This window comes from Cordyceps javanica, chromosome 4 (genome assembly GCF_051103115.1).
Source record: "Cordyceps javanica chromosome 4, complete sequence".
NCBI classification, from domain to species: domain Eukaryota; kingdom Fungi; phylum Ascomycota; class Sordariomycetes; order Hypocreales; family Cordycipitaceae; genus Cordyceps; species Cordyceps javanica.
The window spans coordinates 4,292,351-4,304,634 of NC_139298.1; the positions used below are offsets into that span (position 1 = coordinate 4,292,351).

General features: G+C 55.1%; 4 protein-coding genes across 4 annotated transcripts; all 4 read left to right on the forward strand.

The window, feature by feature from the left end:
* Nucleotides 1–359: 359 nt before the first annotated feature.
* On the forward strand, nucleotides 360–2,063 carry V2A60_007217 (Zn(II)2Cys6 transcription factor; the record flags this gene model as incomplete). Its single annotated transcript, XM_083258502.1, has 5 exons — nucleotides 360–433; nucleotides 492–724; nucleotides 803–1,125; nucleotides 1,177–1,307; nucleotides 1,358–2,063. The coding sequence occupies 5 exons, from the start codon at nucleotides 360–362 to the stop codon at nucleotides 2,061–2,063; spliced, it is 1,467 nt and encodes a 488-aa protein (XP_083114628.1).
* A 1,469-nt stretch (nucleotides 2,064–3,532) lies between these two features.
* Nucleotides 3,533–5,525, forward strand: V2A60_007218 (uncharacterized protein; the record flags this gene model as incomplete). The annotated part of the gene is made up of 6 exons (XM_083258503.1): nucleotides 3,533–3,772; nucleotides 3,852–3,931; nucleotides 3,996–4,273; nucleotides 4,356–5,020; nucleotides 5,071–5,175; nucleotides 5,232–5,525. 6 exons carry the CDS (start codon nucleotides 3,533–3,535, stop codon nucleotides 5,523–5,525), a joined length of 1,662 nt encoding a protein of 553 aa, XP_083114629.1.
* A 1,080-nt stretch (nucleotides 5,526–6,605) lies between these two features.
* Nucleotides 6,606–8,888, forward strand: V2A60_007219 (uncharacterized protein; the record flags this gene model as incomplete). The annotated part of the gene is made up of 2 exons (XM_083258504.1): nucleotides 6,606–7,064; nucleotides 7,125–8,888. The coding sequence occupies 2 exons, from the start codon at nucleotides 6,606–6,608 to the stop codon at nucleotides 8,886–8,888; spliced, it is 2,223 nt and encodes a 740-aa protein (XP_083114630.1).
* A 642-nt stretch (nucleotides 8,889–9,530) lies between these two features.
* Nucleotides 9,531–11,677, forward strand: V2A60_007220 (FAD binding domain-containing protein; the record flags this gene model as incomplete). The annotated part of the gene is made up of 3 exons (XM_083258505.1): nucleotides 9,531–10,627; nucleotides 10,679–10,719; nucleotides 10,785–11,677. The coding sequence occupies 3 exons, from the start codon at nucleotides 9,531–9,533 to the stop codon at nucleotides 11,675–11,677; spliced, it is 2,031 nt and encodes a 676-aa protein (XP_083114631.1).
* Between the last annotated feature and the right edge of the window lie 607 nt (nucleotides 11,678–12,284).

The window sequence follows — 12,284 nt, forward strand, 5'->3', positions numbered from 1 at the left end:
ATGCACTTGTCTTCGATCTGCTCTGGTACTCAGTAACCTTTCGACGGGACGCCGAGTGTCAGCCCGAGTGTTTCGTCCGATGCTCAGTGCGTTGATCCTAGTTTCAATAGTTACCACACTACGGATTACGTCGTCTTAATTTGGAATCCCCTGCAGGCCTGTTTGGTGGGCGTATGTGACGCCAATTTACGCAGCCGCCGAGCTAGTTCAAGTCCTGTAGGCTCCACCACCAGTCATCGCCACGATTTTTCTTCTCGATTTCATTTCTTCCAATCTCCATTGCGGCCGGCAATGTCAGACGCGAGGCCAAGATTGATGACCGGCTGTCCCTTTGCTGCGAGAGACTACTTACCAGCCCGATGCCGCCGCCCACGGATGCGGAGCGCAAGAAGATATGGGCCCCCAGGGTTCGGACGGGCTGCGAGATTTGCCGGTACGTCAGAGTTGCAGCCTTATCCCGCGCAGTCGCTGACTCGTCCCGCTTGACGGAGGAGGGGGGCGGGGGGTCTCAGGGCGCGCCGCATCAAATGTGACGAGACCCATCCTGTCTGCAAGAGATGCGCCATCGGAAACCGGCCCTGTCGGTATGCGCTGGTGACGCCGTCGCCGTCGCCGCCTGGAGAGGCCGACACCCCTCCGGCGGGGACGGCGCAGGCCCTGAGCAGGGCGCCATTCTACCAAACCGAGCCCCCAGGGTGGGATGCCGCGCAGGCAATGCGATTCTGTCGGTTGATCCCTTTCCAGCGACAGCTGGCCGAGATAGGCTACTGCCAGTTGCTAACTCAATGATGCGCGCCCGCAGTCCTCGACGTGTCGATACCCATGTACTCCAAGTTTCAGGTCGTGGAAACCGCCTACGACGCGCAGTTTGTCCCGGGGTCGCACATCTCCATCTTTCCCTACCAGCCCGGGTTCATCATGATGATGGCCTGCCAGCGCATCAAGCTGGCCTCGCTCAGCCGCAACGTGCCTGTGAAGCGCGGTCAGGGCCTCGGCATAGAGCACCTGTGGGATACGTTTTATGAGAATATGGCGGTGACGGTGGCTCACTTGAACAAACACATCAACGCACGGAGTCGGCCGGGATATATAATCGCCAGAATCATTGACTTGTTGAGCGTTGAGGTGAGCATGTTGGGGAATTTGTAAGTGTTTGACAGGCTAACAACGTCTCAGCTGGCCGTTGTGGGTTCTCCATGGCGAGCCCATCTACAGGGGTTTTTCGCCATTGTCAGCTTATACGGGGGTGTCACTAACATGCTGGAGAAATGGCCGCGAGTCATTTTTGCGCTTCATTATTGCCTCATGTGAGTTGCGAATGCGGTCGCCACGAGCGGATTGGAGCTGACTGGCGCAGGTATGCACTCGTTGGCAACACGTGCAGCCCAGCCACAGACCAGATTGCCGGCTTGGACGTGTGGAGCGAGGAGGAGATACGCACAGTGTACCAGTTCACATTCTACTTTGAGTTTCCGTGCCCTAGCCAGCTGGCTCTGGGAATCATACGCATCACACGCCTGCGCGGTCTTGTCGCGACGGCGAGTCTGGCCGCGCCCGACCCGTTGAGCTCCATCGCCAGAGAGATTGCCGACGATGTGCACGCGTTCGTGCCCGAGGAGTGGACGGAGACGTACCCCGTCCCAAAGGACCCGCTGCGCGCAATGTTGGCGAGCATGTTTAAGGCGGCGGCGATCCTGTACGCCGTGCTGTCGCTGCCTCCCGATCTTGCGCAGCACTTTGTGAGCCGAGCCGACGACGGGGGTGACCCGCCGGCGAACCCGCGCGTGTACTACCGGAGGATCCTGTTTGAGCTGATTGAGCAGACCAAGGCGCATATCAAATCGAGCGTGCTCAGCTGGGCGTTTGCGGTGCTGGGGGCCGCGTACTCGGACGGGCCCGAGGAGGGCAAGGCGAGGATCTTGAGTCACCTCGAGGCGATGCAGGGCATGGAAAGTGTCGAGTGCGGCGCGACGACAATGTTGCAGTTGTTTCCGGATTTCTGGGCGTCGAGGAAGACGAGGTGGGAGGATTGTTATTATAAGCCGTGTCAGGTGCTGTGCTGACAATGATACCCGTAAAAGAAAATATGGATATAAGGAATTTCACGGCTCAGCTGTCGTGTTTGCATATTTCCACTGCGTAATCTCACCTAGATAACAACGAGTACTACGCCGATAGAATCTTGGAAGGCGGGTGGTACGAGGAATGCGAGCAAGCTCCGGGACAGCTCGTCGATGCAGCAATCTGGTTGAATGCAACATGTGGCGCTTGATGGTGACGGTTGCATCTAAAGGCATCTCTGCGCAACTCCGAGCAAGTCATGAGCTGCTGCGACTCGGCCAGAGAGCTCTAGGATTTACCCCCCGCGGTCCTGGGTGGGGGAGGGGAGAACGTTACAGCACTATGCGGGGTGCGTTACTCCGATAATCCGGGGTATTTGGGCGTGTGTTGGGATGGGCACGAGACACGGGATGGCTTTGAATGGGAGAGTGTGAGCTACCTCAGGAGTATGGAACTCAAATTCGTCCCCCTCACTATTGTGCTATCCGCGCTGTCCATGGAGACTTGAACAGCGGGTGCAGCAACCGCGAAACCGTTGATTTGACTATCGAAGACGCCCTTTCGATGGTACTACTACTGAGTAATTGGTGGCGGCGGGTGGGGGAACCGGCACTTTTGGGGGAACGTGGGTGCCGTGATGGTGCGAAACAGCAAGCACTATCCCACCAAGAGTTGAAATGAGTCTCAAAATGGTGAACTGAGAGTGTGGCGGAAGAGGGACATGATGTGGATTGCTAGTTACATCAGCAGAGAGGTCTTGAGGGACACACTCCAACTGCAAGCCGCCATCTGGAGGTGGCCACTAGCTTTCACACAATGTACTCAGTAGAGTCAGTACACGCAAACCCTTGACCTCTCCCATCATCCCTGGCCAAGAAGGCACCAGTCAAACAAGACGGATTGTGGGTGGCTTCGACGCCAATGCGGGGTCGACAGGCCATGCTTCAACCTTGTTAGTGACCCCCACAGAGGGTGGTTTGGAGAAGAACAGGACAGCTAGAGCAAGGAACAAACAGCTGAGAAACGAGGCGTATGACCGAGGATGCCTGTCACTCGAGCAGTCGGCTGCACATTTCAAAGGCGAATTCACCACTTATACGTGATTCTTTATCCATTGAACCCGTTCCGTGCTTCCCCGCACTTCCCCCAGCCCTACTAGTGCCGTTTTCTCCGAGTGGGGGTCAAGCCCTGTTCCGTGTGGGGGAACGTGGTCAAGCCAGCCAGCCAAGCCAAGCCAAGCCACCAGCCTCTTGCCTCTCTGTCTAAATACCCTTGACAACTTTAGTTCAACGTGGGAACCAGTTCACAGACTAGCTGGCCATCAAACCTCGAATTTTAAAATGTAGGCCTATGCCGCCCCCTCCATCTTCTTTCCCTGCTCCGTAAATCTCACTCGAGGCTATCCAATCTCCCAACCCCATCTCCAAACCTCGGACCTCTTTCTTTTCTTCACCTTTGTCTTGCTGCAGCCATGGGCGAGCGCGCTGTAGACGACGCCCAGCCGGAGCTGCGTCACGCCTCCACCACGCACGACGACCGCCCGTCCTTTGACAAGCACAATGCCGCCGACATTCGCGAGATTCAGGGCAACGCTCACTTTTACGAGACCGTCACCGCCGCCCCCCTGAACCCGTGGTCCAAGACGAGCATCCAGCTGTACTTTATCCTGCTTGTCGCGGCCCTCAACGCCACGGCGTCTGGCTTCGATGGTGTATGTCAAAAAGAATTAAAAAAAAATGAAATAAATCGCGCCTGTGACGGCAATTGCGGACAAGACTAACAGATGGCAGTCCATCTTCAGCTCCATCAATGCCATGCCGCAGTATCAAAAATACTTTCACCACAGTGAACTCGGATCCGCCACCGGCATGTAAGCGGCCACAACACTGGCAAGCCGAGTCTGTCATTGTTCCCCCAAAAGCTGACCAAACCAGCATCTTCATGATTTACACCATTGGCAACATGATTGGGTCTCTCTTCACCGGCCCCATTTGCGATCGATTCGGCCGCCGCGTCGGCATGATGACCGGATCGGTGCTCATCATGGTGGGCGCCGTCGTCCAGACGGCCGCGCAGTCCGACGCCTACCTGCTCGGCGGCCGTTTCGTCCTCGGTTTCGGCGTCTCCATCGGCACATCCTCCGCGCCGACATATGCCCTGGAGCTCGCTCCTCCCCAGTGGCGCGCCCGAGTTGTCGGCTATTACAACACCTGTAAGTAATTTCCCACAACTTGTGTCTTGTGTCGTAGCGAGACCACGGGCACTGACAACAAAACGACACAACAAAAAAACAGTCTTTTATACTGGTGCCATTCTTGCCACCGGCGTCGCCTACGCCGCCCTCAAGGCCCCCGGCGAAAAGGCCTTCCGACTGCCGCTCGGCCTGCAGCTCATCCCGCCGCTCTTCATCTTTGCCGGCGCGCTCTTCGTGCCCGAGTCGCCGCGCTGGCTGACCATGTGGGGGAAGAAGGACAAGGCGGCCGCCATCCTGGCCAAGTACCACGGCGGCGGCGACATGAACCACCCCATGGTCCAGCTCGAGCTCCGCGAGTTCGAGGCCGGCATCGAGCTGCAAAAGAGCTCCAGCGTGTGGAACTACTGGGGCCTCGTCAGCTCCCACAACGCCCGCTGGCGCTTCACCATGATGGCCTTCATGTCCGTCTTTGCGCAGCTGAGCGGCAACTCGGTCCTGACGTACTACCTGCCCTCCATGTACAAGCTGCTCGGCGTCAAGACGCCGGAGCGGAAGCTCCTCCTGACGTTTGCCAACACCATCGTCTCGGGCGCGGGCGCTGTTGCGGGCTCGGCGCTGAATGACAGCGTCGGCCGTCGCACCAAGCTGTGGGTCGGCAGCATCATCCTCGCCGGTCTCTTTGGCGGTGTCACGGGCTTCTCCAGCCACTTTGAAGGCGGCAAGACCAATGTCAGCTCAACCATTAGTAATGGCGGTATTGCCTTTGTGAGTTTGCTACTGTGAATATCTTGAGGGAAACATGCTAACATGCGCAGATCTTTCTTTTTGGCTGCGCCTACTCCTTCATCTACACGCCGCTCACGGCCACGTACTGCGCCGAGGTTCTGTCCACCCCGATGCGTGCCAAGGGCATGGGTATCGTGAGTTGGTCCCAGTCGAGACCCTGGAAACGCGCCGCCCCGGCTAATCATTGCAGCACGTCATCCTATCCAACTGCGCCAACCTTTACAACACCTACGTCACCGCTGTCGCCCTGGAAGCCATCGACTACCGCTACTATTTCGTCTTCGTCGGCCTCAACCTCATTTACGCCGCCTTGTGGTATTTTCTCGGTGTCGAGACCCGAGGCCGCACCCTGGAGGAAATGGAGGAGGTGTTCAACGCCAAATTCCCACCTAGGGCGGCCCTTCAGAAAGCTGTCATGGTCAAGCAGAGCGACGGTCACCTGGCGGATGTCAGCGCCGTCGCCGGCGATGGAGAGCGTGTCTAGTGCTCGGTATATAGTGAATCTTGTCTTCATTTCAGCGAACAAGTCTTTTTCTTTCCAATCTAATTCAGGTCAATTCAATTCGGCCGACTGGTTCCGATATACATTGCGTCAATATCCCCACAGGTTCCGACGAGGGCGGATGTTGAACGAGACTTGCGCCCGAGGACGGCAAGGTGGGATGATGGCTCTGTAATCCGCAGCGAACTAGTTTATTCGGTTAACCTTGCTTCCTTGACATTTCGTTTCATATATGGCCGGCCCTATATAACCCGCCGAATTAGTCCCGAGCGCCAACCTCAGTCCTTTGCGGCTACTCTCAAGCCCGCCAAGCATTTCTTTCTGCGCAGTGAGCGCCCGGCCAGTGGAAAGTCAAACGGCTTCCTAGAATCTCCCGAGTATGCCAGAAACACCATACTTTTGACAATGGACTGTTTCCTTCTTCTGCAAAAATATAATGACCCGGCGAAGCAGCGGCGGCGTTCTTCTCTACTCTCCCCTCCAGTTCGTGTAGTAGCCCTTTGCCCAGTTCCAAAAGCCACATGTCGGCATAGAAACGGTGTCGAATTCTCATCTATTCGTTATGGCGCTGAGAATTAATTGACTCATCAAGACTGTAGCAATTGCCGTTAAACCCGCTCTTCAGTCGTGTTGCGACACAACTAGCCAAGGAAAAAAAAATCCCCAATGGCGCAAGCCGTTGGTACAACTGAAACGGATTATGCTTATGCACCACTGTATGAAAAACTTTATTTTGGCGTGTCTCGGAAATATTCTCTTCTGTCAACTCTCCTGTCAACCTTTCGGCATGATTTTTATCGCTTAGCGGGGAAACCTTGCTAATCCGCGCTCGCGCGGTGATTCCCGCCTATTGCATTGAAACCGGGCTTTTGCCTCCCGCGTTTCATCGCGGAGACCTGTCAAAATTTTTATCGTAGCCATATACAAGAGAAACGTAGAATGATGCATTTTATATAAGTACTAATCACCTGCTGTTTGTTGCCAATCCTCAGATCATTGTAGATCCTGGTAGAATAAACCGTTTCACTGCAATCCATCCTTTCTCGTCAACACTTTTCAGTCATGAAGTTGCTGAGGCTGATTCCAATAGCCGGGTCGGCTCTGTCATTGGCGCCCTACAGAAACTTGATGAACGGTGCCATCAAGGCGTCGCCATATGTAATAGAGTCCGATGTGCAGGTTACCAGCAATATGGACCCCTGCGCCATGATCAGCCGAGCATTCGAAGCAGCAACGAAAAACAAGACCTCACGAGCGCCTATAATTCTAGACTTACGACCGTCTGTTGGCACTGCTTGTCTAAAATCCATCCCAGTCGCAACCGAGCGCAACATCGCCCTCCTCGGCTACCTGCGTCCCTACGTCGATTATCAGAGCACGCTTGAAATTCTGAAAAATCCACCAGACGAATATCTGCTACCTGGTGTCGACGTCATAGGTGGGATGAAGGCGATGAAGGATAAACTCAAAGGAAACGGGTATCAAACACAATTTGATGTGATGATGGACCTGCAGAGTCTTGTAAGCACATGGAATTGCTACCACGGATACTGTATGGCGCTAACTAGGTGCGAACAATAGTTTATTGCCGCCAATGATAATCACTTTGGATACACACCTGGCATACTCAGTGCTTTTCGCCAATCTCGCCAGGGTCTGAGCTTTGTGTCAGTTTCTTCAGATGGATTGAAGTTGCCAGAGGTGTTTGCAGCCCAGGACATCTTTACACCGGTCAACGGGTCATGGGTGCCGTCTCCCATTGACACAGTAGACGGTCAAGATGTTTACGAATTTTTGGAGAATGAAGCATTGCGAACTCCACAAGGTCATCAGGACCCCGATGCAAGCCTCAACACTCTCTTTGCTTCGATACCTAGAGAAGCTACCGGGGCACCCGTTGGCGCAACGCTCTCAGTTTTCGAAATCCCCGACAATTACACAATTGTGCATAAGAACGGCACATCTCGCATGGTGATGAACTCCATCGTCACACTTCCTACCATCGACCTCTGTGGCATCAGATCCGGCCAAGACTTTCGCCAGAGGTTCGAGGTTCCGCCTGAAAAGCCACCAAAAACGCAAAAGCCCGACCGGGCACGACCACCTCCACCTGAGCCGACCGTTCCCGGATACCCATTACCGCTTGTCAAGCACTCGAACAACAATGTAGCCAGCTACACGCTGAACGAAACCGAGTTTCGCGACACGACTGTGATATCTTTTCTGAGCTTTGTTGCTCTCAACGTTGACGATCCGCTGAGCGCAGATTTCGATCTCAATTCCTTTATCCGCGAGTTTGGTGACGTCGTGGACCGCACCGCCAAAACTGCGAAGAAGGAGGGCCGAGACAAGCTTGTACTCGACTTGTCCGGCAACAACGGCGGCTCGCTAGATCTCGTCGATTTCGCCTACACTGTCTTTTTTCCCGGGGCCCCTTTTGATGCTTTTGACCGCTATCGTTTGAACGGCGGCCTCGAACTCGAAGGCAAGGTTGCGAGCTACAACGAGTCGGCGAGCATACTTTCGGGGCCCGAGGGGCTTCCTTTCGGGCCTGATAACAGAACCATTGAGTCCGCCGACGCCTTCTTCGTGTCTCCGCCTGTAAAGGGCCAGAGATTGACGTCGGCCTTTCACAGAGACCCGTCGGCACGTTATCTCATCAAGCCAGACCTGTTTCTGCGCGGATACGAGCCAGATCGGCGAAGGAGCAACCAAAAGCCGAGTGCGCCATGGAAGCCAGAGAACATTGTCATTCTAACAGACGGAACGTGCGAGTCGGCGTGTAGCATTTTCACGGGTCTGATGGTGAGAAACTTTGGCATACGCACCATCGCGCTCGGTGGCCGACCGCTGAACAAGCCCATGCAGGCCATTGGCGGCGTGAAGGGCTCTCAGGTTTTGTCCAATGGCGAAAACAAAGCCATCGTCACCGAATTCGTGCAGCGCGCCAAGCAGAACAGGAATGACCGAGCCCTCCTCCAGGACATTAGCGGAATACCGAGCACTCAAGGCCCGCCCATCCTGCCATTTCTCGAGGACCCTGCCAACGGCGGCTCGGTCAACTCGCGCAACGCGTACAGCGGTGACGACGCTGACGGTTTTCCTCTGCATTTCAAGTACGAGGCAGCCAACTGCCGGTTATTCTACACGCGAGACATGGTTGTGGACGTGGCCGAATCGTGGCGGCAGGCGGCAAAGATTGCGTTTGGAAATGGCACTTGTGTCGATGGCTCGACTGTCGACCCGGCCGGGCTCATAGCCAGCAAAGCCCCCGCGTTTGACCCGAGCGTGCGCGGCAGAGCCCAGGCCATTCCGCGGCCGACTTTGAAAGGCACCAAAGACTGATGGCCGTTTTCTCGGATTGGCTATAGATCAGACATGGCAGGAGACAAAGGCTGCGCCGAGGAATGGCGAGAAACGCAGGGAGCTTTGAGAAAAAACATCACTGTATATAAATATAGGTAGTTTAATAAAGTCAGTAAATACGTACATGCTCATGACGCAATGCTTTCGTCCCCCAAATCCATGGTTGAAGGAGACGTGGGTTCCAGTCACCAGTGTCCACTGACTGGGGGTAGTCCATGGAACCATAACTCCGACATCAAGTTACTCCAGGGCCAAAATAAATCATGCGAATCTTATTCAAGCTGTCCTCGAGCGAAGCAGAATGATTACTATTGCCTGCGAGATTACTAGGTCGTGCCTAGTTATTGCGGGGTGCTAGCGAGCTAATTAGTGTCGCGCCGCTTTATAAGTCCTGACTGATCGTAGATTATCGGGTATGGGGTTTTACGATGCCCCATCCTGCAGTTGTGGCACCAATTATGATTGTAGGCTCGCTTTGATAAGTTCTGACTGATGGTTACAAAGGCTCGCAATGTCCTGCAGTGGCACCCACTGAAAATATTTAAACATATATCCGCTCAGCATGTCATTCCTTGGCCAATCTCCCCATTCTCAAGTCGCCTTTTCTGAGATACAGCAATCATGGGACCTATCAAGGAAACCTACGTTGATGTACTCATCATTGGTGCCGGTCCAGCCGGGTTGATGATGGCCGTCTGGATGGCCAAGTGCGGCATCAGCACGCGAATCGTCGACAAACGCGGCACCAAGGTCTTCAGCGGCCAGGCCGACGGTCTCCAATGTCGCACCTTGGAGATTATGGACTCTCTAGGCTTCGGCCACCGCGCATGGCGCGAATCCAACCACATGCTCGAGTTCTGCATGTGGAGCCCCGATGAGGCGGGCCGGCTCCGACGCAGCGACCGCATCGCCGATACAACGCCTGGGCTGAGCCGCTTTCAACAAGCAGTTCTACAGCAGGGGCGGATCGAGCGCTTCTTCCTGGATGAGATGGCAGAGTGCAGCGATATCCGCGTTGAGCGCGCTGTCATGCCAACGAGTCTGACGATCGACGAGGCGGTCGTCGAGGACCCGGATTCGTATCCAATTGTGGTAGCATTGCGACATCTGACAGAGGAAGAGGCGACGCCCAAGCACACAACTGCCGCGGCCAACGGACAACCCGTGCACGATGGCCTATTCAGAAGTAACTTGACAAAGGATGACACTGCGGAGATGCTTGCCCTGTCCAAGCTAAACGAACATGCCGGTGCGGAACAAATTGTCCATGCCAAATACGTCGTCGGCGCGGACGGGGCACACTCTTGGACGCGACGGCAGATTGGCCTGTCGCTCGAGGGCGACTCAACAGACTACATCTGGGGCGTTCTCGACATCGTGCCCATCACCGACTTTCCCGACATTCGCATGCGCTGCGCGATCCACTCGGCCGATTCTGGCAGCATCATGATCATCCCGCGCGAGAAGAAGCTGGTGCGTGTGTATGTGCAGCTCACGACGACGGCCAAGACTGGTGACGAGGCGGGCAGCCGCGCAGATCGCTCCAAGATCAACCCCGACATCATCATTGCCGAGGCACAAAAGATTATGGCACCGTATCAAATCTCGTACCAGACGCTAGACTGGTGGACGGCGTACCAGATTGGCCAGCGGGTCGGGACGCGATTCTCGGTTCATGAACGGGTTTTCCTCGCTGGCGATGCTGTGCATACTCACAGGTAGGTGGAACGCAGAGTTGGTGACTGTGTGTCGGGGCTAACATGTGGCAGCCCCAAGGCTGGTCAAGGCATGAATGTGAGCATGCAGGATAGTAAGTAGCAATACCCACTGCACGGGCAGCACAAACCAGACAGTATAAGCCTGACAGAGTGGCAGCGTTCAATCTTGGGTGGAAGATTGCGAGTGTGGTTAAGGGCCAGGCGAGTCGATCCATTCTTAAGACATATGAGTCGGAAAGGAGAAAGGTGGCGCAAGATCTCATCACGTTCGACCACAAGTTCTCTCGTCTGTTTTCTGGCCGGCCTGCCAAGGACGACACTGATACCGAGGGAGTCAAAATGGAAGATTTCAAGGACGCTTTCATGAAAGGCAATCTATTCGTCAGCGGAACCAGCGTCAACTATGGGCCCAGCGCAATCGTTGCAAAGGCCGAGGATGCATCCGCCCAAGGCGACAGCATCGATGCCCTCAGTGGCGACGAAAGAAGCTGCTTAATCTCGGACCAGGCACTGGCACCTGGGCTCGTGGTCGGCATGCGAATCCCGAGCGTCAAGGTTCTCAGCCAGGCAGACGCCCGCCCGTGGCATCTCCAGGAACTGCTCCCCAGCAACGGTCGCTGGCGCGTTCTCGTGTTTCCCGGCAATGTGCAGGACCAGAAACAAGCCGATCGACTCGCGTCGGTCGCCAACAACTTTGACTCCAGAGACTCGTTCGTGGCCCGCTTCACGGCCGCAGACGGCCCTATTGACGCCGTGTTTGAGCTTCTTGTCGTGCACAAGGCACCGCGCTCTGCCGTCACCATTTTCGATTTCCCTCCCGTCTTCAGACGATTTTCCGACGTCGAAGGATATGATTACGGCAAGATTTACGTGGATGATGTCTCATACCACGAAGGCCATGGAAATATCTACCAAGAATTTGGCATCTCTGAAGAGGGGTGTATTGTGGTTGTGCGCCCAGATCAGCACGTCTCGTACGTGGGATCGCTGAGAAGGCCCGAGGCAGTTACGCAGTTCTTTTCCGGTTTCATGGTTTCTCAGGTCAAATAGCTTACTTTGTTAGTTTGCGAAAGGGATGGAAATGAGGCCAAGCCAGGCTCAGATATTTGCGTCAAGCCTTGGCGTCCGGTAAGCATGGCCTAATTAGTTGAATATGATATGTTGAATGGTACAGCTCTAAGCTATGTAGCTATTTTGTTGGTTCAGCTTTTTCTGAATGTTTACACTACATTTATATGGTAGCTCGTGCGATCGGGTTCAAATAGGCCGACACTTCCTCTTACGACGCAAAATGTGGCGTCTTTTTATTTCTCGACGATACCAAGTTCGCTCGCATCGTCCCACCGAGATAGGCCTACAACGGCCGCTCCATCCTCCTCATCATGCCAGCGCCGCACTCTTGGTCGGCCTTTTTGGATAATGTGGCCGTAGTTACAGATCGCGCTGGTGAGCTGGCTGCGTCTTAATCACCGTCGGCACGGCATTTGGCCCACGACGGTCTGGTTCGAGTGAAAGGACCGACTTTGAGCTTCACTTATGGGTTTTCTGCCTTTGCCAAGGTCGTTGCGGAGAGTCGCTCCTCGGGAGGCATCTCGGACCTGTCCAAGATGGGTCCTGCGGACATGACAATCGCGTCACGGGCTCAGCCGCAGCGGCC